The 25,860-nt window shown below is 41.5% G+C and overlaps 1 protein-coding gene across 4 annotated transcripts in view; it reads left to right on the top strand.

Moving 5' to 3' along the window:
* Astn2 (astrotactin 2) overlaps positions 1–25,860 on the top strand; it is a 998,237-nt gene that overhangs the window by 963,529 nt on the left and 8,848 nt on the right. For all 4 annotated transcript variants that reach the window (XM_041632337.1, XM_041632338.1, XM_041632339.1 and 1 more), the window contains 2 exons: positions 17,341–17,441; positions 19,002–19,185. In XM_041632337.1, coding sequence (XP_041488271.1) covers positions 17,341–17,441; positions 19,002–19,185 — 285 coding nt within the window. The remainder of the gene's footprint in view (positions 1–17,340; positions 17,442–19,001; positions 19,186–25,860) is intronic.

Here is a 25,860-nt window from a genome sequence, read left to right on the forward strand (position 1 = left end):
AATATCTCGATTTATAATAGGTACACCAAAAGTATGCTAGTGTAGGCAAAGATCTAGTAGTACTGGGGAATGAATAAGAGGCCACCTCAACAGCCATGTAGGTGCAGACTTTCCCGGTCAATATTTTGTTGAATAATATAACTTCAGGGTTTCTATTTGTTTGCTTGGTTGTCTGTGTTAACAGCCTTGACTGTCCTTAAACTCTCTGTAGACCAGGCTGACCTCAAATTCACAGACATCTGCCTACCTCTGCTTCCCAAAGGCTGGAGGTAAAGATGTGCTCCACCATGCCCAGAATAGTATAACCTCTTGTGCTTGTCTGCTTTCTCTATGTTCTCCTTTCCCAAGACTTCCATTGTTAACTTTGAGGGAAAAGATCGAACCCTGACCTGAGTAATTCACATCCGGTGTTTTGTATTTTACCTTGGATGCCTTATTCATACTTACAACACACCACACACACGCACGCACGCACATACACATCATAGATATACTTACCCATATGTGATTAGACAGAAGGTTATGATAACTAATTTTATGAATGCCATGTGCCAGATGTTCTTGTAAGCCTCAATATCTACATGTTGCTATTTGTAAGAGTTAGCCTGGGAGATATGATGCCTTTGGGCCAAATCTCGTAATTGACCAGTAGTAGATGTACGATTTCTTTTTTTTTTTAAATATTTATTTATTTACTTATTATGTATACAATATTCTGTTTGTGTGTATGCCTGCAGGCCAGAAGAGGGCACCAGACCTCATTACAGATGGTTGTGAGCCACCATGTGGTTGCTGGGAATTGAACTCAGGACCTTTGGAAGAGCAGGCAATGCTCTTAACCACTGAGCCATCTCTCCAGTCCTAGATGTATGATTTCTACAAACACTGAATTCCAATGCTAACTACTTGAACATGGGCTCCACCACCACCTAACCACCTTCCATCCACTACAGCCACACTTGTCCACCCTTATACACATTAGCACACCAGACTTAAGTATATACATCTTTGCAGTACCCACAAGACAATTTACAGATAACCCTGGATCCAATGACAAATGTGTTTTTAGCCACTACTTCATGTACGTAGTCAGCAAATATTGAATTATCTTCTTATGTTCACCAAATTTTTTCCCTGGCCATCAAGGAGGTAGATCACAGGGTATTGGAAGACAGATGGTAAAAAGAATAGCTGGGGTATAGTAAAGTTCTGTGGCCAGCATTAAAGAAAACACAGACAAGCAAACTATCGTTGTCCTTATCTGCAACATCATGACTCCTGCTTCTGCAGAATAAGTTGGTGAGAGCTTCTTACAATAAGAAGCATTCAAAGTAGAAGTAGACTGTCCCCCATAGGGAAGGGAACAGTGATCATTAAAGGCACAAAGACACCCTATAGGAACATGCTATAGGAACACAGAAAAAGCCCTTAGCCTGAAGAACAATATAACATTTTGGAGACAAGGGGGCGTTTGACTGATATTAGAGAAATGTGTAAGAAAGAGTGAAAATTTGGAGGAAGCTGGGCAAGAGTTTTGTGGGTTGTGCTGGATAGTTTTAGGTCAACTTTACATATGTTACAGTTGCCTGAGATAAGGGGACTCAACTGAGACGAGGGGGCTGTCAGCAGGCTACGGGCAGTTTCTGAATTAGTGAATGATGTGGGAGTCCTGGCCATTGTGAGTGGGACCACCACTGATCATGTGGTCCTGGGCTCTATAAGAAAGCAGGCTGATACAGCCATGGGGAAAACATTAGTAAGCAGCACCTCTCTATGGTCTCTGCATCAGCTCCTGTCTCTGGTTCCAGCCCTGTTTGAGTCTCTGTCCTGACTTCCTTCAATAACGAACAGTGATGTGGAAGCCAAATAAACCTTTTCTCCCCAAGTTGCTTTGGCTATGGTGTTTCATCACAGCAATGGAAACTCTAGCCAATACAAAGGCATACATAGGTGTATTTCCAAAGGTTTTTGCAGCTTAGCTTGAAGATGCTACATTGCACATTACAGGTAATGGGTAAAGATCAAAGATCTTTGGAAAGAGGTGTGATATTAATGGGTCATCACTTCAGTAATATACCCTGAAGTAAGATTAAAAGTAGACTAGAGTGATCACTATATGAATGGGGAGAGAGGTGAGAGAATGCTGAAGAAATGGCAACAGTTGTTCAGGTGGGAAATGATTGCAGATTCTGAACAGTGATGTACTGGAAAGAGACCATGGATAAACAGAAACATGATGAGAATTCAGATTCAACTTGGAAGCTTGTATGAAGAAAGAGGTGGAGGGAGGAGAATGATAATGGAGAAATCACCTAGCAGTTGGCTAGATTCTGCTGTCATTCTAAATGAGCAGCATAAATAGACGAGTCATTTGGAAAGTGGGTTAGAAAATATGTGGGGGCAGAGCTTTGGTTTGTCAATGGATGTCACAATGGGGTTGTACAGTGAGTTAGTGGATTACACTAACTACAAGGAATAATTTATGTAGGAAGGTATATGCAGATGTGTATGTACACAAAGACATGCATGTCATGAATGCACTCATGTACCTGCATACACATGCAGACACACACACAAATACACACCAGAGACTCACGCAGCAGCCTTAAAGAGCAGCCCTAAGAAGATAAATATGACAGAAGAAAACCTTAAACCTCCTCCCTGTTATTTCCCCCTAGGGCAATATAGCTAATATTTTCCTACTCTTCCTATATTATAGTCAAACAAACTAATCCACAGAAAGAGAATTTGTTAGATTCATTTGTTATAGTAATGTATTTAGAATAAAACATTGGGCTGTCATTTTAAGTGTTTCAGCTAAATGTTTAAAATGATACAATGATACATACATACACACACATACACACACATAAACACACACACATACACACACACACACACACACACACACACACACACACATACTTCTGGCTGTTTCCCAACATCTATCACCCCCAAGACAAGTTTGTACCCTCTTGGTGTTCCTTTTGGAAAGAATATAGAATCACTATCAAAGAGTGTGACATGATCTAAGAATTTAGTAAGAACTGAAATATAGCATAACAGAAGGTTTAAAGACTAGAATTTTGAATGGGCTGCCTGGCTCTGGTATTTTCTGTAGTAGTTGAATAAACTCTCTATCCTCCTACTCTGTTACAAAGTGAAGATTAACAAAGATGCCAGCTAAGACTGTGCTATGGTTTGATGGGCCTGCTGGTACATTACAGTAGTTTGACCTGTGGGCAGGGAGTACAGCTTGGGTGTAGTGCTTAACCATGTCCCATGGGGGCATCACACTGTAGCAGTAAGAGAATGGCCTTTGAAATCTGACAAAGTTGGTTTCAAAAACTGGCTTGCCCAGTCCTAGTGGAATGAGCTTAGACAAATAGTATCAGATTCCAATGCATTTTCTTCGGTTATGAAATGGTGATGATACTTATTTAGCAAAAGAAAGGGAAAGTCAGATGGAGATCAAAACCTTTCCAGCAGGGGACCCAAGCTAAACACATGTAAAATACATCGTCACGCTAGCTACCTTTTCCCTTTAATTCTTTGAAAGTTTCATGTATGAACAAAATTTCTCTAAATAGATGATATCCACTTGCCTCCCAGCCCCTTCCACTGCACTCCTCATGGACCCTCCCATTCTCCTTCCAACTTCATGCCTTCTTCTTCTTCATAAGCCAAAATCCAATTACTGTTGATCATATGCAGAAGGGTGTAGGTACATTCGTTGGAGCATATCCACATGTTTAATAAATATCTACTGGTGCTTACCTTGTAATCTGAGAAAGGTTTTGGCACATAAATTAGTGGATAAAACCCTGTCCTAATTCATATGAACGTAATATCCTAGTGGTGGGGGCAGATGTATTAACATGATAAACAAGTGAGTATTCAGCAGTTGTGATGTCATGAATACTTTAAGGAAAAGATTAGATTTGAGCCAATGATATCAGAAGTTTGACCTAGTTGAAATTTTAAAAGGGAACTTCATTGAAACAAAGTATTAGCCACAGAATGTGAGGGAGATGCAGGAAGAACTTAGGTGAGAACATTCCAAGGAAGTAAGAGAGCCAGCACAGGCTGCTGCAGTGTGTCTGGAGTTCACGGTGAAGCCCACTAGCTGAAAAGTACTCAGGAGAGCCAGGAGATCCAGAATAGGATCTTATGATTAGGAAATTTAAGCCCATTGCCATTTGTCAAAAATTGAACAAAGAATATCTTATCTACCCACAAAGAATCCTCCAAGTACCCCCTTGAGTCAAGGGAAACTTCATCCATTTTCTTGGCATAAAAACTAAGACTTACAGAGACTAAATGCTCACCAGTGTCAGAGCACGACGTTCAGAGATGTTTCTTTAATCTAGAAAGATTTTCCTTTCACGTGCCCACACCTAGGCTCTAGAGCAGTGGTGTCCAGCCTTTCTAATGCCGCATCACTTTTATGCAGCTCATGTTGTGATGACCCCAACCAGAAAATTATTTTTGTTGCTACTTCAGAACTGTAATTTTGTGTTACGATTTATAATGTAAATATCTGAAATGCAGATGGTCTTAGGTGACCCCGGTGAAGGAGAGCTCATTCGCGTTGTCCTGCCCCCCAGGCTGTGAAGTAGCGCTCTGTATGATTTGAGGGTTCTAACAGCTCCAGGGCACTTCTCTACTCCCACCTTCACAAAAAAGCCAATGATGTGGCTGTTCACTTGGGATTCCAGTGAAGGGTTCCAATTTTCTGTTTAACTAAAGCTCTCGGTTGCATGAAATTTGAGACAGGGTTGCAGCAAGAACAGAAAAGAAGAACCAGCTCCCAAACACCCTCCAAGGCCACTATTGTCCAGGCAGGCTTCTGACTTCCTTGTCTGTTTACGGTAGTGTTCCTGAGATTGAACTCTTGGCTATGTTCATACTAAGCACACTCTACTGCCAAGCCACACAGCACCTCCTTCCTTTTCCACACAGATTTCTTTTAGATAAAATTCACATACTATTTTAGACTTCAAATACTTATAAAGTTGAGCAAACATCACAACAAGTTCCAGGACATTTTCCTCACATATGAAGAAAAAGGAATTTACCCCCTATTCCTCTCCTGGCCACCATTAATCTGCTCTTTATCATTAGAAATTTCCCTGTTGCATACATTTTATATGAATGGAATCATACAACTTTTGATCTTATAGAACTGATTTTTTTTCACCTAACATAATTTTGTCAAGGTTCAGTGAAACTGTAGCTTGAGTAGGAACCACATTCCCTTTCATGGTTGAATAATGTTCAATTATATGACTGTACCAGATTTTGTTTACCCATCAATTGATGAATAATTGGGTCATTTTACACTTTTTCTGTTTATTAAGAATAATGCTTCTTTGAAATTCCCCATGCAAGTTTTTCCATGAATATGTCTACAATTCTTTTCAGTCTATGCATAGAATTGCTCAGTTATAATAGAAATTCTAGTTTGATTTTGATAAGAACGTCTAGAACTAGCTGGAAAAGCTGCATCCAAACGCTCTGGGTTTGACTGAGAGATTACATCTCAGTACAGTAGGTGGAGAACGATTGAGGATGATACCCACAGCAACCTCAGGTCTCCACATGTGTACAAGCACCTGTGTGCACACACATGCACCCAGATACATTAGAGCTTGCATGTATGCACATGCATACGCACATGAGCATGTATATAACACACACACACAAATGCATGAATGAAGATGTGGTTGCTTATCATACATGAATTATGATGAAGTCTAAAATTAACAGGTTTGCCATATATATCGCAATTAGAAAAGACCTTCTAGCCAACCAATTTAATATTTTCTTATATTTTCTTTTGTTTTTGAAACAGAGTTCCATGAAGTACATGCTGGCACCAAACTCCCTATGTGGCCAACATTTTCCAGCTCAGTGTTTAAGGGTATATCTGTATCAGTAGCTTGTGTTTGGCCTTTTCTTCTCTGAGCTTTAATAAAATTTGATGCCCAAAGTTATCATGGGAAAAAAAGAGACTTTAGATTGGGTTGACAAAAGAGTGATATTTGTACTGACAGTGGACACTATCTCTTCTCTGTGAAAATATGGTAACATGAATTTCATTCTTCTAATAAACCATAACCCCTCTGAATTGTGACTCAACACTCATCTGTGGCCAAAGAATGCCTAGTAATTTTGTCTGTTTGCGAAGACTACTGATATTTGTGTGACTAAACTGGACCCCACTGAATTATTATCAATGACTTAGTAGCTTTGAAACACTCAATTTAAATTTGCATGGCTTGTGTGCCACTTTAGAAGTGGTTTTAATCCTGCACACCTCTGGTATTTCCAAGCAGAGGACAGCGGTGTAAGCCCTCTCAACACCTCTACAGGGTAGGCATCCTGATATAGGTGCCATCTCAAAGGACACTTCACATCCACAATACCTGCCTGTTTCCTTTATTATACCCCTGTGGTGCTTAGCAAAAGTAGTTGAGGCACAGAAAAGTGGAGATATCTCATGAAAGCTGTGTAATTAATAGCTAGTTAATGATGAGACAACCCAGAATCCATGTGTACCTCTCTGCTCCTGAGCTACTCCTGTCTGCAAAACCATTTTTCTAAAATGGTTTAAAAGTTGTTCAAATCTTGGTTTTGAAGATCCTGTCCAGGACAAAATGGCGGCATAGAAGATCCCACCATTTGATTTAAAGGTTTCTGAAGTACGAGTTGGAGAGGAATAAATGGACCCTCTGTGCATAATTCATTCTTTGTCTTGGGACCACATAGTCAGACTGTGTTTGTTTAAGTAACCTAGTAAACCATGAAAAGTTTCCAATGAAGGATAATAGTTCATCTAACTATGTGTTGTGTAGCTTATGCCCGTGAGAGGAAATAAGAAATGCAGGGAAACAAGAAGGAAGAGTTGGAAAGGTATTTAAGAGTACAGTTAGAGCCAAGCCAAGTGCCAGTATGGACTTCTGTTTCTGAAAACATTATGTTATTTGAAGAATGAATGACTGAATGAATGAATGAGTGAATGAATGAATGAACTAAAGGGGCTATTTGCAATTTTCCATATTTAGACACTAGGGGTTTTGTTTTCCTTGGTTGGGTGGTTGGTTGGTTATCTGTTTAATTGACTGATTAGTTGTAGGCTTCTTTTACTATACAAATAATTTTCAAGTAGGAAGGACAGGAACTGTTACTACTTTCCCATGGAAGCAAATATAACCCTGTGGGTGATTGACAGTCCTATTGTGCAGCTGTGATTCCATCTAGTCCAAGGTCCCCTTTGAGTATACATATAAAGCTTGGGTCACTGTTTTGAAGGAAGGAAGATCCCTGAAGCAAACACAAGGCCCAAAGTACATATTGCTGGAGAGTTCTTTGCATGGCATGGCATTTTTTGCACACCCGATCCTCTCCAGAATGTTCTACAAGCTCTGTGAAAGCCATACTCTTTTTTTTTCTTTCTTATGAGTAACTATCCTCATGTAAAAGCATGTTTGACACTTAGGAATTTCACAGGTGACCAGGCCTACACTGTATGAAGTTACTGTGATAACTAACCACTCACTTTCCAATCAAGTATTGGAGACATACCTGACATGATTTGCTTGAAATCAATTTGTATTTACTTATTTTTGATATCAATGTTTATTTGTTTCAGGGTTCCAAGATTCTTGGCAACGTGACTTTTAGTGTATGTGTACCTGTCCTGAGAGTCTTGGCAGAAGGACTAACCCACATGGCTCGGTACCTTTCTCAGCAGGGCAGGTCACATCTTGCTTCTTCCGTGGTCTGGGCAGGACTTGGGGGAATGGGCTTCCTCCTTCCCAGAATTCTCCTGTTCTCATAGCCCCTCCTCTACTTCCTGTCTGGTTGACCCCGCCTAAACTTCCTGCCTGGCCAATCAGTGTTTATTTAAAACATGATTGACAGAATACAGACAATTCTCCCGCACCATCTCACCACTTCCTGATTCCTTGCTGACTAGTGTTTTATGCTGCTGGAGTCATCGCAGAAAGTAAACATTTGGGAAACTGGCTTTTAGAATTCAACACAGGAACTAAAAAGATAACTTAGATGTTAAGAGTGAGTCCTGCTCTTTCAAAGGACTTGAGTTCAGTTCTGAGCATCCACATCTGGTAGCTTAAAATTACCAGTCACTCCAGATTTAGAGAATCTCATGACTCTGCTGTGCTCTGTGGGCACCCTCACTCCTGTGCACATACATCCCCTCCCCTCACTGTCACACATGCACATAATTAAAGGAAATCTTCAAATTGTTATACAATTCGGTCACGTGCTACCTCACATTCACTCCAACCTGGGGTTCACATCCACTACCCAGACTGGGTTGTTCTAGAGGTTGAATCATTTAGCTAGAGTCTTTACTACTTGGCTATTTGGATGGTGTCTCTGTGTCAGACAATAGAACTAAAATTGATATTGGTAGAGTATATGGGCTATTAGCATGACCTGGACAATGTAAGGTTTGAGTTCTGGTGCTGAGGGTAAGTGGGATGCATGTGACAAAAGAGGGGCCCACAGTAGCTTTCTCTTACACAGTCCATCATTTCACTTTGGTATTCCTAGACTAAGGAAACCAAAGACACTGCCTAGCAGTGAGGGCTCAGTTGGGGGAAACTTGGGACATCTGAATTCTGGTACCCACTCAAGACCATTTGCCCAAAGTCCAAAACTTTCCCAAATCTGTGCTACTGATTCAGAATCAGTTTTAAAATCGATGTTTAGGCCTTCAGCCAACAGGTAACGTTATGTATGCTTGAATAGCTATGACCTCGTAGCAGTTGCCTGAACACTCTGAGTCTATGTGTTCAATGGGAACAATTTGTAACTCTGGGATCAAATGAGGGAACATAAGCAAAACTATTTCCTTAAATACTCCCATAATTCTCCATCAAGGTCTATAAATGTTCTCCTTGCTTCTAGGACCTAGAAGCACAGATTCTAAGATCTATGGTTATTGTCAGTCACTCCTGTTTCTTCCTCTAGTATTAAGGCAGAAGTAGAAAACACTTCTTGAAAGAAAGAAAGAAAGAAAGAAAGAAAGAAAGAAAGAAAGAAAGAAACTGTTTTCCATTAAAGCATTATTTTAAATGTGGACAGAAAGTCAAGTGTAGCTTCCAATCATGCTCTCCATGCTTGTAGGGTTTCAAAGTTACTATTTATGATTTAACAAAGGCCTCCTAAACTTTGAAGCTTCGTACAGCTATTTTGTCCTGCACATGAATTTTGTAATTTTAAACTTCAGTCCATATTCAAGTAGAGCTCTTTTGTTTTCATGAAATGTGGCACCTCAGGTACAACTAATTCAGCTTATGTTGACTCAAGTCCTTGGGATGAAATGATCTATGTTTCCCAGGCCCCAAAACGACTAAGATTCAAAATGCAACCTCTTTATGTCTTGACTTCCTTCTTTTTCTTGCAGGGGGAGGGGGTTAGAGACAGGGTTTCTCTATAGCTTTGGAAACTGTCCTGGAACTAATCCAATCACAGAGATCCACCTGCCTCTGCCTTCTGAGTGCTAGGATTAAAGTCATGCACCACCACAGTCTGACTTGGCTTCCTTCTATTCTAGGGGCAGTATTTAGATTTCTTATTAGAGACTCAGGATTCCAAGTGAGATGTTTTAGTGAGCAGAAGGAAGGTCCATTGCTTGTACAACAGACACAGTCATCACATAGCGTCTCTACCATTATGCCCTTTTGATCAAAGCACTCTTGAGCAAACTCCAAATCCTAGGTTAAACATAATTCCAGGATAGAACTTATTTCATCCTTGACAATAGTAATAATTTAAATACACACTTCATGCACACTTAGTCCATAACATACACCAGGCATTGCTTCAGTTATAGTATCCCTCTGGTGTGAATATCATCATTCATGTTTTGAAGAATAGAGGAGATACTTGACATACCTAGTGTCTTAAGTATGCTAGTTTGCAGAACGAACACTTGAACCCAGATAGTCAGGTTCCAGAGCCCATTCCAGCCCCTGTCCTCCCTGTCTCACTGCCATCATGGGAGTAAGACACTCTTCCTACAGCATTCAATTGCAAACATTGCTCCACGTTTACTCCTTGGATGATGTGGATATTACGAAGGTTAGCAAAGGAGAAAGTACAGTGTTCCTTTCATAAGTGTTCTAAACTATGGTAAAGTAGATTGAATTCTAGTTTCCTTTTTATAACTCATAAGGTTGAACTTTGGTTCCCATCTTATAGATACAGAAAACAAAGTGTATCACTAGTACAGTAACTGGTGCAGCTCAGACTGGAAACGAGAATAATTTAATTTACAAGTCCATGCTCTTCGTAGGAGACTCACATGAAGGACATTCTGGATGGGATAACAACAGCTCTATCTGAGAAGAAAATCCTCTGAATCTAGACTATCAGATCGCACCCACCTTCATAGGTTATATTGCCTCCATCCCCTACTGTGGAGCCTTGAGGCTGAGACTCACAGAAGGGTAGTTAGGATTGCCTTAAATCCAGCTGCTTAGAGCAGATCTGTTCTTGGAACTCTCATGTTTTCCCCACCACCCCACTGTGTTGGGAAGGCAGGGTGTAAAGCCATGGCAAAGGGGATGGGGAGATAGAAGGCTAGGGGGAGAGAGGTGAAGGGGTGGGTGTGAGCTAATGGGAAGTTGTTTGCCAAAGCCTTGTCTGGGGAAGGAACATTTTATAAGACTGGGGCCTCTGGCCTGGAAACATCTGTTTCCCTTCAAATCAGCAAAGAGACTTTTGCCTCCCCAGAACGCCGAAATCATGCGGTGGCTGGGGAAGAGCAGGCGTTGGCTCTGAGACTTCAAACACATTCTCGTGGACTCTAGGGGACATGAAGCTGACATCGGCCTCTGGGGCTCCCTCCCTGCTCTTACCCCCTGTCAGATTCATGAGAAGCTCTCACTGCCAATTAACTTCTCAGTTTCATTCTCTCAGCCCTGCTCTAGGAGGTCTGGGGTTCTTGGATGGGACCTGCAACAGCTCACCCCACATCTACCTCTGATCTCCAGGATGGCTTCTCCCTCCAGGTGGGGTTGAAATCAGAGCCTAGGAAAGAAGCAAAATAATATCAGTCAGTGATAACAATACCAAGGGCTATTGTTCATTGATTACTTAGTACATGCTGGATGTCAGGCCAGCATGCTCTCTACCACTTTTGGCTGTAAACCAGTTCCCCTCCCCATGGGATGTTTTAACGTTATGATTTCTAATTTATAGGTGAGTAAGTTGCAATAAATCTACACAAGTCTAACAAACAGGGAACTCTCTGTGAAAACCAAATTACCAACTTCTTTCTACTTTTCCCTAGAACTCCTCAATCTAATCATCTTTTGTTCATTTGACAGATAGAAAAATTCATTTCCAGACAAGGGCTTTGCCTTTAATAGCATAAGATGGAAGTCGCTCATTCTGGCTAGTATTTGATGGTTGTTGAGTTAGTAGGTTTAAGTATTTACAGAGAGCTGTTATGTCTGGAAGACACAAACTTAAGGATAAGTAGAGAACTATGCAAGTCCTGCATCTTTTTCGAGGGGTAAGAAACAGATTTCCTGGAAGGGATAAAGTCTGAAGAATGCTTCAAGGACAAAGAAGAAGAGTGACTCAGCCGGAAGATTCAACACCTACAAAGACAAAAAGGTGGCATCTCCTGGACCAGCCTGGACCAGCCAGCCATCAGATCCACCCTTTCTGAGAAACTCTGGGACCAGCCAGCCGTCACATTCACCCTACCTGAGAAACTCTTGGACCAGCCAGCCATCGGATCCACCCTATCTGGAAAGCTCCTGGACTAGCCAGAGTTGGATCTGGAAAACAGAAAGCAAAATGGTGGCCTCCATCTCCTGGATCAACTGGCTGTTGGATCCACCCTACCTGGGAAGCTAAGATCAGCAAATAAGACTAGACCTTCTAGCCAGGTCTTTCTCTGGGTTCAGAGAAAGGGTGCAATTGAGCGAATAAATGAACATCAAAGAGCCATAGCTGAGAATGATAAATGATTCTGGAGATGATGGCAGGCTCAAGAGGGTGGCACTGTCCTGACGCTGAAGAAACACAGAACAACCTTTGGCATGTGAGTAGTCAGCTCAAGCAAATCCCTTTGTTTCACAGTGCACTCTTCGTGCAAAGGACCCCTTTACTTTAAGGTACTTAAGATGCCGCAGTACAATCTAGAAATGGTGTACTCAGACTCTGGTTTTCAACAACATAGACTGATGATGTTCCTCTAAAACAAGGTCAGTACTTGGAGGAGCGATGGTTTGAGCCTAGCGCTTCCAGTTCCTATGAAATCTATGGCAAACTTCATTATTAGATCAATTTCTATTACTGCCAAAACTTCTACATAGACCTAAGTTGGCCACTTGTTTACGATACTTCAGGACACTGAAGGATGACCCGGAGGGGCTGGGGTCTTTATTTTGAACGTAATCGCTGTGGATCCCTGTGGACTTTATTTCTCATTTCAGCCTTCCTTTTGCCATCTATGAAATGAGGATTCCAAGTGACAGGATGGAGCTCCATGGTTTTCCCTCCATTGTATTACTGAGCTCCACTCTGCTTCACAGGGAGCATAGCAGAACCAATCAGCATGGAGATGATGCTTTTGTAATCCCTGGGAAGCATAGATGTCTGACTGTGTGCTGGGCTATCCTCCCTCTCAAACAGGCTCCGGCACTTTCTCCCTCTAAAGAAGAATGCCCCCGCCCCTGCCTGACTTCCTAACAGATTTCAGATGTGTTTGTGGAGCTGTTCTGCAATTACAGCCGAGACAAGCAGAAAGCTCATGGCCTTACGACTTTTGACCCAGACCTGTGAGGTTGATACCTTCCTTTGCTCTCCCATTCCCTGCCCCACCACTCTGACACACACATCAAACAGGGTGGCCTACGGCTTCCTCTCTTTGGTCCTTTTGCTGACACGTTTAGTTACTGTGATAGCAAAAGTCAAAACTACTTTTTAAGGACCCATGATTAAAGCATGCTTAGTGTTATGACATCTCATTCAGTCCTGATCCTTAACCTGTGTCACCATATTCTACACGGGAGAAAGCTGAGAGTCAGCGATGGTAATACAGCTTCCTAAAGAATTCTCTGCCTTCGGATGGAAAATATGAGGTTCCTACCCACCTTTCACTCTTCAGGATGGATTTGGGGTGGTGTGGAGTATAGCTCAGTGGTTCAGCACTGGCCTGTCATATACAAGACCTGGATTCAATTGCCATCACTGCAAAAAGACAAAACAGCTCTAAGACTTCTTCACCAGCATGGTATTATTGACGCTGCTTAATATTGAATATTATTGAAGCAGAGAAAACAGAGCATCATGGAAACATAAATGGCCAATGAGAAAGAAGCCTTAAACATCTTCTAAATCTTCTGCCTTGAGGCTTCTAAGCACTCATGACAACTGTCTAGTTGTTCTTCCGTTGCACTATATCTTCTATTCATGCGCAAATAAAATACTTTTCAAAAATATGTATTCTTGGACAGATTATTACTGTATACATGGTCTTTATAAAAGTCTGCAACTGTAAGCCATTTGTCATGCCTCATTCCTTGTAACCCTGGAGATAACCATATGCTGTAAATTTTTTTCTATTCTGTTGGTGGGGAAACTGCAAGTGTGGAATGAGATGCAGTTTTTTCAAGTTCACTGATTCATACAAACTTGTGTTCGGTGATGCAAACAGGCACGCTGAGCTGCACACTTGCTGGATCGACGGGCTGTGATTGGAGCCCTACCTTCAGTAGCTTCTAGATGAGCTGCCATGCAGATGGAAAGGGCTTACCTGGCATTTTCCAATAGAGATCTTTCCTTTTGACTTGGCAAATTGCCTAGTCTCCATTTCCAGATTTCCAGAGTTTGTTTCTTCTTTTTGCTGTCTTCATTTTGTGAAGAAGGTTTTCTTCTGTTGTCTTTATTGGTTTTTTTTTTTTTTTTTTTTTTTTTTTTTTTTTTTTTTTGCACAGAATCTTACTATGCTACCAGGGATAGCCTCAGAGTGACAATCTAGACCAGGTTAGCTTTAAACCCAAATCTCCTGCCTCAGCCTCTGGAGTATTTCAGCATATCTAGCTCCAGAGTTTCTTCTTTATCTTATCCTTGCCCCTCTACATGGCTTTCCAGAGAGCACTTAATTTTTGTGTCCATCAACACTGAACCTGAGGGATGAATAAATCTACTTGCCATTGACACTTGGAACACAGGGATAAAGTAGGCTCAAAAATATAAAGCGACTTGCCCAAAGACACAGTACAAGGCACAGACCTGGAATAAAATGTGTCTTATCATCTTTAAACCAGGCTCCTTTCCCTTTCACGTTTTCTTTTGTACTGAGAGGCGGCTATTCACTGGTCCTTGTATGCAAACATGGATCATGGAGTGTCAAAGTAGGGAGGGCCTAGGTAGATCATCAAGTCCAGACTGGGTCAGCCAGTGAATGTTGGCGAAGAGAGTAACTCGGAGCAAAAAGGTCTATACTACAGCAGACCACAGGCTTGCCTTTTACTCTCAAAACTGTGACTCTGGACAGATTTCTTATTATTCTACCTTAGATCTCTTCTCCTGAAACAAGGAGATTATAAGCACAGTTATTTTAGAATGATTTGATAAAACTAGAAAGACATGTGAGGTGGCGCTGCCTTAGCATAGCTGGGGTTCCATAAGTGTAGCTATTTAGAATTTTATCTGTACATAGTCAATATCTGCGGATCTGGATCCAGAAGAGAGTAGTTGGCAACAATTTTAATCATGGACTTTGAAGTCAAACAACTCTAGGTTTAAACTGTCAGTCTTGGTAATCACTGTGTAATTCTGGGAAAGGTGCCTTTCCTTTCTGGGTCTCAAGTATAAAATAAAGAGGTTAATTGGACATCTCCTTTAGAATTGCTTGGTTATTAAATGTTTAGCTCAGCGCTTGAATCATAGTAATGTCTTAGTATGTGATAATAAATTTGTGCAAGACATGTATGTTTATTAAGTGCCCAATATGCACAGTCAATCAGGACTAACTGTTCTGCAGCTTCATAGTCATGGCACTAAGTCCTTTTATGAGCTCAACTGGGGTGCCAAGTAAACAAGAATGGAAATAGGGGAAGTAGGACTCAGGCCTTTCCACTGAACATAGGGAGCTTTCTATCCCCTTCACACATCTGCCTGTTCCTCTGGTAGAGAAGGGGAGCATAACTAAGTGTGCTCTCTCATATCCACAAACCTTCTCTTTGCCACTTTGTTTATCAATTTTATATTATTATTTTTATTGCACTATTTATTTTTTTCTGCTCCCCTCTTTTTTCCCTTCTTCCCTTCTCCCCTCTTCCAATTTATTAAGGAAACCTTGTCTGTTTTTCCCCCCTACTAAGATCCATGTGTGTCTCTCTTAGGGTCTCCGTCATTGTCTAGGTTCTCTGGGGTTGTAGATTGTAGGCTGATTTTACTTTGTTTTATGTCTAAAAGCCACTTATGAGTGAGTACCTATGATATTTGTCTTTCTGTGTCTAGGTTATGGCACTCAATACAGTTTTTCTAGATTCATCCATTTGCCTGCAAGTTTCAAGATGTCATTATTTTTTACCTCTGAGTAGTACTCCATTGTGTAAATGTACCACATTTTCTTTTTTTGTTTTGTTTTTATTTTTTATGTTTTTATTAATTTAAAAAAATACCAACCCAAGTTCCCACTTTCTCTTCTCCTCCCATTCCCTCCACACACCCTCCCACCCCACTCCCTCTAATCCTAAGAGAAGGTAAGGCACAATGTCTTATGGAAAGTCCAAGGCCCTCCCCACTACATCTAGGCTGAGCAAGGTATACATCCAAAGAAAATAGGATCCCAAAAAGTCAGTGCATGCAGTATAGACAAATCCCAGTGCCTCTGTCAGTGTACCATATTTTCATCATCCATTCTTTGGTTGATGGGCATTTAGGTTGTTTCCAGGTTTTGTGTTGAATGAGCGGCGGGGCTGCATCCCGCCACCCAGCTAGCTTTACACCCGAAATAATTACACGGAAACTGTACTCTTTTAAACACTGCTTGGCCCATTAGTTCTAGCATCTTATTGGCTAATTCTCACATCTTTGATTAACCCATTTCTAATAATCTGTGTAGCACCATGAGCTGGTGGCTTACCAGGGAGGATCTTTACCTGCGTCTGTGTCCGGCGGGAGAATCATGACGATTGCCTGACTCAGCTTCTTTCTCCCAGCATTCTGTTCTGTCTACTCCACCCACCTAATGGCTGGCCTAACAAATGGGCCAAGGCAGTTTCTTTATTTAACCAATGAAATCAACACAAAACAGATGACTCTCCTCCATCATTTCCCCTTTTTCTGTTTAAACAAAAAGGAAGGAAGGCTTTAACTTTAACATAGAAAGTTTACATATAACAAAACAGTTATCAAGCAAGAATTACAGTTACAATATTTATATCTACTTCAGTTCTGACTATTGTGAATAATGCTGCTATGAACACAGTTGAGCACATGCCCTTGTGGTATGATTGAGCTTCCTTTGGGTATATGACCAAACGTGGTATTGCTGGGTCTTGAAGTAGATTATAGATTTCTGAGAAATCACCATACTGATTTCCATTCTGTAGTCTGCCATTTTGTCTTGTTGACTGTGTCCTTTGCTTTACAGAAGCTTCTCAGTTTCAGGAGGTCCCATTTATTAATTATTTCTCTCAGTCTCTATGCTACTGGGGTTGTATTTAGGAAGTGGTCTCATGTGCCAATGCATTTAAGTGTACTTCCCACTTTCTCTTCTATGAGGTTCAGTGTGGTTGACTTTGTGTTGAGGTCTTTGATCCATTTGGACTTAGTTTGAATTCAGGGATGTTGTTGCATCCAGAAGTTTCTTTATTGTACAGGATTGCTTTGGCTATCATGTGTTTTTGTTTTTCCATATGAAGTTGAGCATAGTTCTTTTAGGTCTGTGACGAATTTTGCTGGGATTTTTATGGGAATTGCATTGAATCTGGAGATGGCTTTTGGTAAGATCACCATTTTTACTATATTAATTCTACCTATCCAAGAGCATAGGAGACCTTTCCATTTTCTGGTGTTTTTTTAAATTTCTTTCTTCAAATGTTTAAAGTTTTTGTAATACAGGTCTTTCACTTATTTAGTTAGAGTTACCCCAAGATATTTCATCTTATTTGACATCCACAGCCCTTTTATTGCCGTCTTTGGAAAGTATTTTCATCTCCTTCCTTTACGTCATGTAAGCTACAGTGCTCAGACCTGAAGAGAGTAAGGGCCATAGGACCTCCTAGAGATTCACAGATGTTTCTCTCACTCTGGTGTTGCCTTGCTGTGTTGTAGGTTCACTCTGTATGCTGTAGATACTCGAGGGAGGCACTCGGAGCTCAGCACAGTGACTCTAAGGACAGCTTGTCCACTGGTGGATGACAACAAGGCGGAAGGTTGGTGGCTCATTTCTGCCTTTGCCAGGGAAGCTCCACGTTTTCCTCTCTAAGTTCTGTACCCAAAAGTCACTACCTACCACAGTGAGAGAGGAGAGGCTGGGGAGTGAAAGAACATAGAATTAGTTAATCATAATAAAGGAAGAACAAATTGAGATGGACTACCAATATCTTTACTAATGGTCAGACTTGCTCAACCATTGGTAGGGGTAAGTAAATATTCTAGCCATAGTAGCTTACCAGTTGTGTGTGTGTGTGTGTGTGTGTGTGTGTGTGTGTGTGTGTAAGTCAGAGCTGCAAGTCAGTGACACTTCGAAGACTATTTCATCCTTTTATACCCCTGGTGAGCACACTGTTCCATTCCATACAATAGGAACTTTCAAGCCTGGACAACCACTGGTATCTGTCAATCAAAATTAACATAAAAAATTAAACCTGTTTTTGTTTTATTTTTAGCCTCTCCTCATCCTTGAAGTTGAAAACATTAGATAAGAACATCTAAAACTAATACAGTAGTCAATCAAACTGACAATATACTTTGGCAATATGTAGATATAGTTTTTATATGTAGACTGGGAAACGGTGGTGGTAGCTATAGGTCCTAGTGCCTTACATTGTGCTGACATTTCTCCAATGAACTGGTCCAATCAATGTAGTAGAGGTGAGTTTGTACCCTTTGGAATTTTACCTTGTTGATGGAGAGACACAAACTTTTATTGATTTAGCAAAGAGATTAGTGATAATGTTTTATGTGCTAATACATACGAGGAGCCAATGAGCTCCTGAGCCTTGAGACAAATAGATTTTGATGTTTTCTGGATAGTTCCTATATTATTTTAAAACAATAGATACACTGTTTTAAAAAATTGAAGCAGAAAATAGTACAAATTAGGTATTTTTCTTATCTTAATTCCAAGTGCCTTCGATTCTCTGAGGTCAGTTAAGCTAATAATGAAGAGGGGACACACACAAATTTTGGTCAGAGCCTTCAGAGCTGAAGGAATATGCCCTCTACACATGATGCATTGAAATCACATTGGTTAATTGGAGTTCAGAGGACTGGGAATGGCCCTGAAAGGCAATAGAAAGCATCTGGACTTTCGTTACAAGGCTCGTGAACAGAGATCTATCAGACCTGGCTGCAAAAAAACATTGAGAACACTTCAGAGGTGAAGCAAAAGGAAGATATTGAGAGAAGGCAAGAATGTATTTGAGGCTAAGCATCTCTGTGAGTTGCCTTAGCACAGAGGTATTACCTTCAGTTGAGCTTAGACTCTACATGCTGACTTTCTGCCTGGCCCTGCACTAAGCACTTTGCATTCATTTTCTAACTTAGTTCATTCAGTGCAGCTGTAGAGGACAAGTCCTTCTCTTTAGTTAGACATGGGAAAACTGAACTCAACTAACCAATGACATATTTCAAATGCAATGGAGATTCCTCTACCCCAAGGACCACTTAGGGGAACACCCACCCAGCTATGCCTTGCTTTTTGTGAAGCATATCCATCACCCCTTTTTCCTCTATTGTCAATCATGTGCTCTGTGCTTCTCCTCCCTCAGAGATCGCAGACAAGATCTACAATCTATACAATGGTTACACCAGTGGCAAAGAACAGCAGACAGCTTACAACACATTGATGGAGGTCTCTGCCTCCATGCTCTTCCGGGTCCAGCACCACTACAACTCACACTATGAGAAGTTTGGCGACTTTGTCTGGAGGAGTGAGGATGAGCTAGGACCCAGGTATGGATTTCGGAGTCGGGGTGGAGGACCAAAGGCTTTTTGCCTCTCGTTGATTTTCCTGGACCTTCCCTATCTACACAGACAATGGACTGTATCAAATAAAGAAAGGTAGGTGGTGATGAACACAGTCATGCCAGGATAAAGGAGGGAAGCAGGAATAGCAGGCTGCTTTCTGGAAATGTGTTGGAATAGAGTAACACTATGACTTCTTATTGAGCGAAAACCAGTGCTATCTGCCCTTAACAGAAAAGTTATCCTAATCACTAATAAAATAACTCAAGATATTAGAACAACAAAAAATGGAGCAAAAGAAGCATATTGTTCAATTCTAGAAAAGCATAAAACTGCCCTGTGAAAATATATTCAAAAGAAGTGCCAAGGACAGAACAGGAAGTTGGGTGAGTAGGGAGATAGAATCTAGGAAGAGTTGGAAAGGAGAAAGAATTTGATCAAAATATATTGTATAAAATGTACTTTTTAAAAAGGCACAGCATCCTTGAGGGAGGGAAGATAATGAATGAGGGAATCTAAGTATGTTTCAAATGTGGCTCACCTATTTAACGCGGAATCTGGGATCTTCTTAAGTACCAATCTAAATCCTTTCCCCTGCCCCACAGGAATTCTTTCTAAACTTTAGGTGAGCACTCTGTTGGGAGGCACTAAAGGATTTCTGAGCATATGGGACAAAAGGCTTAGCAGCAGGAGAGGAGAGGTCAGCAGGAGCCAAGCCTTGAATGCCCTTGAAGTAGGGTCCAGGAGTTCAGCTTATCTCCTGGAGATGATGGGCAACTTCTCAAGTGTGTTTCACAGGAGTGTGAGGACAGACAGTATTATCAGAACTCACAGGGAGAAGGATCTCTCTGGCCCAGCTGGAAGAAAGAAGAACCAGGAGGGTGTGAGGCCTCTACCGGCTGCTGAGGTTGCAGTCCCGGGGTGCTGGGGCAGTATTCAGACAGGCATCAAGTAGCAGCAGCGAGAAACATGTTACTTTCTGAAATACTTAGTGAGGAGCTTCAAAATGCCCCCCACAGAATAATTATTCCCATGTTTCAGTGATGATAACTGGAGATACCGCGTGGTCTAAGTGAACTTCCTAGAGTTACACAGAGTTGTACATAGTGGCCAAAGCTGCCTGGAACTCTCATGCTGAGATGAATTCGAGGCTGTTCTGGAATGCTATGAGATTTGATGAACACTTGTTCAAAGGATAAAAAGAGATCCTTCCCTGCAGTGGGTCTTACAGCTCTGTTGGGTCCTGGACTGACACTTTTTTCTTTTCACATGAAAGGAAGTTTCTGTGGATAAGAGCAAATGGAAGACCGGTCAGCAGCAGCCCAGGGGCTCGGAGGAAAAGTGCCTGAGTCTCCTTAGTGCCATTTTACCCATGGGCATAGGAAGGCTTTCAGCTTTGTTGGGCTTTCCCACAAGACTCAAAGAGTTTGGGTAGAAACAAGACCAGAGCCCCACTTCTCTCTTTATAACCCACCAGCATTCTTTATGACCCTCGAGGACATAAATTTCCCAGAAAGGCCTTCTCACTGCCCTTAGACACAAGGTTGCATATTCGGTAATGGACAGTGATAACCAGCTAACCTTAGACATTCAGTCCCCAACCTTCGCTCTTATACATGTTTCCAGCGTCCTCCTTCTCTGTTCTCTCTAGATCCCTGAGAGGGGATTGGAGACACACTGGCATGTCAGGAAGAATCAAAGGGCCTGTCTTGTTCTGTCCTTCAGCTAGCTTTTTTATAAGATGATCAAGGTAAACTTTCTCGTTAGTGGTAGAATTATTTTCCTACATTCAGCAGAACCCCAGGTTGTAACTAGAATGACATTCTCTAAGACATTTTTTTTTCTAAATTTTCCACCTCTTTACTGTATGCCCGCATAGTATTTTAATTCTCTATGCTGCACTCGCTAGTTGTAGTAGCTAATTGGCTTCTGTGTTTGCTAATGTATCACCTCTCCTCCCTACCACAAAGCAAGTCATCCACAGTTAATGATCTCTTATGCCTTACCCACTTTTGAAAGTAGATGCTAAATTATTACCTGGGGGTTAGTTAGATAGTAGAATGCTGCTCTGAGTATGTGCACAGATGATTATGGATTCATTCTAATACAGCCTGCCTTCCAAATGTCTTCTCTGTACTTCCACATCCATGAAACCATGAGTGTCCCTCAATTCTCTCTGTGCTCTCAAGTTTTCATTTGGAAATAACAGCATCAAGAACTCTAAGGTCAAAAGAATGGTGTGACCTTCTAGATATTAAAGTACTTGAGATTTCTCTTTATTAACTGATTTACAGATATATTTTATAGAATAACTTCTTGGACCCTTTGCTGGAAATGAGTGAATAAAGCTGCTCAGGCTGTGTGCATAGCTTAACATCTAGAGGAGAAAATATAAGCTGCAGGCAGTTGTAGTGGAACATGCCGCAAGAAGCATGCAGGATGTGCACAGCAGAGTGTCTCAGGTGTTAATGTGTATCGCGTAAAGTTCCTGTCCACTCAGTGGGCTGGAAGGAACCTCAGAGTTTGCATTTCAAGCACACTATCAGGTAGTGCCAGTGCTGCTGGTCTAAAAATCCGTGCTAATGACAAGGTTGTAGGTGTAGGTAGACAGAGCAGCGAATACAGACCCAAACCCCAAGGAGAATCCATTCCTGCCGGAGAAAGAGAAGCTAATGGTTAAACTCAAATAATGGACAGTCTGTCGGGTGCAAGGGGAATGGAGGGCTTTCATCAGGAGAAACCCAGTGCAAGATGAGAGCGGTGGTGAGGTAGGAAAATATATCCCGAATTCAGGAACTATAAATAACACTGAAACAGAGAGTTCAAGGTGAGAGAGGAGGGGATCAAAACACCAAGGCTGGAGAGTCTGACCAGGGTCAGGACTTGATGGCTTTTGGGATGTCCTACTCGGAAGTTTGTTCTTTACCCCAAAGTTACATAAGGCTTTTAAAAGAGCAATTTGAATAAATTTGTTCTGCCTCTTCAAGGTTAGCAAGTGTGTGGAACCAACCTGTAAAGGAGAGGGGGCAAGACACTTGTCTGGGCCAAGAACCCAGGGTTCATGTCCTAGCTTTGCCACCTATTTACCGGAAGACCTGGAATCAATTCTACCTCCTTTCTGGACCGTGTTTGTAATGCAAAAGGTCTTAACTCTAAAGTCTCTTCTAGCTGGTGCCAAGGAACCAGAAATCCCTGAATGTCACAAAAACCAGAAAATGAAGACAACATGAATGTCATTTTGCCTATAACCTGACATTCTGTTTTTGGGGACCCAGGAGGACAGGGGAGAAAAGAGCATTTCCCAAGAGTTGACACAAGATGAACCCTGATAGAATTCTCTTGGCCTATATAATTTCCAACCCCAAAATGTATTCAACTCCTTCCACAGTTGGGGTTTACATACCTCATAAAATTCCATGACAAAAGGGCATCTCTTACCTTGGTGTAATAAATCTGTCACTTTCCCCAGAGCCTGCTTCTCAGGACAACTGCAGGTTACTGCACACAGCTGCTCAGAGGAGACCCGCTGACACCCAGCTGTCCCACCATACGGTTCCTATTCGGAGACTTCAAACACTGAGCTCATAGGTGGCCAGGGACCAGAATTTCCTCTGCGCAGAGCATCCTTGACCACTCTTGAGCTTCCTTGTACTTTTGGTTATGTTTGTTCAAATGAAAAGGTAATGAGAGGAGAGCAAAACCCTGAAAGGATCTGGTTTTAGAGCAAGAAATGATTTTATTTTGTCAGTCATGTTTACTTCTATGGAAGACATTTCTAATAGATCACAGAATTATCACAGGATTGATTCAACCTGAGATCTTTCTCAACCTTAACAGACAAATGCTTCTGCCTCATCTGTGAAAAACAGGCACAACCACCACTGTACTCTTAGTGAGAGTAAGTGAACCTAGAAACATACTCCAGAGTCTTCCAAGATTGTATTGACACCTTCAAGAAACTCTCTCTTTGCCAAGTCTCAATGGCCCCGCCTAGTAGTGCACCCTTTTAATGCCAGCACCCAGGAAACGGAGGCAGGGAGATTGAGATTTCAAGTCAGAATCCACCATGGACAACAAATAAATCACAGATATTATGATTTAAATTGGAAGTGACCTCTGTGGCTTATACATTTGAATACTTGTCATTTTGCCTATAAATGTCCTTAACTGGTAGTGGTTGTGAGCAGGCAGTGGAACCCTTCAAAGGAACAACCCTGCTGGAAGGAGTAATGGCTGAAAGCAGAAGGCTTTGAAGATTAATAGCCTCCCCACCCACTTCCTGCTTTCTCTCTCTCTCCTTCCTGTATGTGATAGAAATGTGATCTTTTGGCTTCCTGTTTCTACTACCAAGCTTTCCCACCACTATGGACTCAAAGCCTCTGGCGTTGGAAGCCAAAATAAACTGTCCCCTAATTTGCTTTTTGGAGTTGGTAATTTTATCACAGCAGCAGTAAATAGCGATACACGTAGAGAGACTCCATGTTGAAGAAAGAAAAAATAGAAGAAAATAGATTTCATGATTTCTTATGAGGAAACAAAGAGGAGAACCAACCAATGCAAACATTTTCTCAATTATTAGCATATTGCAGATAAAACATCTACTGAAAATGCTGGCTTTCTGCTGGGGCAAGAGGTTGAGGCTAAATTTTGATGGAGGTTTATTTAGAAAGTATATCTTATGAAGCCATGAGAACAAGTTTGGAGTTTGAATCATACCCATGTAAATACGGGGTATGCATGGTGGCATGCATACAAGTCTGTCATTCCTAAGACAAGGACCGAGCCATGTTAACTATGCTATGTGTGTTCAGGGGTCAAACTGAGAAACTGGTCAATGAATATGGTGGAGAGTGATTGAGAAGACTCTCCCTATCAACCTTGCAGTTACACACAAATATACATGAACACATGTGCATATGCACACACACATGTGCTGCACAGAGATACACATGGAAAACCATTCCACACATCTGTACACATGTAGCTACACCTATATGTACCTCACATATACACATGAGATGTACATACATACCTGTATACTTGTTCCACATGCATATACATGGAAAACACATGCACACACATACCACACACCTAAAAAGATTACAAGAAATAGCTACTCCAATTCTGTCTATGGGCAGCCACTTTTCTAAATCATACTTATGTATTCTTTTACAGGGCAACCCAAGACAGTATTAAAAGAATCACATTAAACTTAAGGGACTCTAGTTTTACAGTTGTTAAAAAGTGACTATCTTAGTGGCAATGTTAGGGTGATGCTTTCTTTATAACAGTCAGTGCCTTGCTGCAGAGACATGAGACGTGATTTGAGTTACATGATTTGGCACTGGAAATAGAACACAGACGCCAGCATTGTGATGAGCGCCGATGTTAGATTGTCTGCACAGGTACAATTTCTGACGTACAGTGAGCACTCATATGTAGTCACCATCACCCCTGCTGCTCAGCTCTTTGCCCGCCTGCTTGCAGTTGCTGAAACAACACAGCTTTCTGGTTGCCTCTCCTCCTCTCTCCTGCTCTGAGTTCAGCAGGTTAGCTTCTCGGAAGTCCTCCACCATCTCAGTCTAACTATAGTTTCTTGATGTTGCTGAACACAGGTCTGTTTTCACTAGCTGTGGCCCGATCAGGGCACAGTGAATGGAGACATTGCTTACTTTAATCTGCCCTCTTCCATTCTGGAGAATTTCTTTCGCCCTTGGTGTGCATGTCCTTGACACTTTCTAATTTGGTATTACCTAACCCAGAAACATTTCAGATCAACTTGAGACATAGGAAGGAAAAGGAGGGACCTGAATCAACTGTTAACTGGGAAGTTGTGATCGAAATAGCCTGCCTATCAAGGATTCTGCAATTCCAGAGAATTGGAAGTGAGGTCCAGCTCCCGAATCCCTTATTAGTCACCTTGCCCCATTCTTTCTCCTAATGCATGACAAATGAACTTTCTTCCTTTATCTCTTGCCTCTTATTCCAACAGACACCCATCCCAACTGCAATAAAGGGGATTTCATTTCTTGTCCTTGAAAAACTCTGACCTAGGATTTCCCTCCTGGGAATGCTTGCAGCATACAGGACCTTTGATTTATGGTTCTCCAAAGCCTAGATGTTGTTCCCTTTGTTACCTAGCAGTGTTGCCTTTGGTCTCTTTCACTCATCCTTGTCTTTGGGCACCACCAATCCAACTGTACCTACTTCATTTCCACTATACTATTCTAAATGCAAACTAATGCCTTCTACAAGCTTGCTTGTGCTTGATGCTAGTGTTAATTATTTTGCCACAGCCCAACAACATCCCTGCAGCTTCAGTATCCTAAATCCTGCTTTTCCAGTGGTGAAGCTGAGGATCAAAGAACCATAAAAGTTCTAACTCTAATGGGTTTTCTCCTATTAACATCACTCCCTTGTGTGCCTAGCATTTACTTAAAGCCAAGCAAATACCTATATTGTCTCAACTGCCACAATCACTATTGCCATTTCTGCTTGACAGTTGTGGAAAGTAAGTCATGTTGAAGACTTGGCTCATCATCTACATAGCTGTTAAATAATTGACCTAGGACTTGAATGGGGGATGCTAGAACTTACACCTTGACTCAACCCTGGACCACCAGGAATACTGGTTCTGGATTTACCCACTATTAGCAGAAGTCA

This window comes from Microtus oregoni, unplaced genomic scaffold (genome assembly GCF_018167655.1).
Source record: "Microtus oregoni isolate MIOR12 unplaced genomic scaffold, Mior012 000041F_ref0000270, whole genome shotgun sequence".
In the NCBI taxonomy this organism is placed as follows: domain Eukaryota; kingdom Metazoa; phylum Chordata; class Mammalia; order Rodentia; family Cricetidae; genus Microtus; species Microtus oregoni.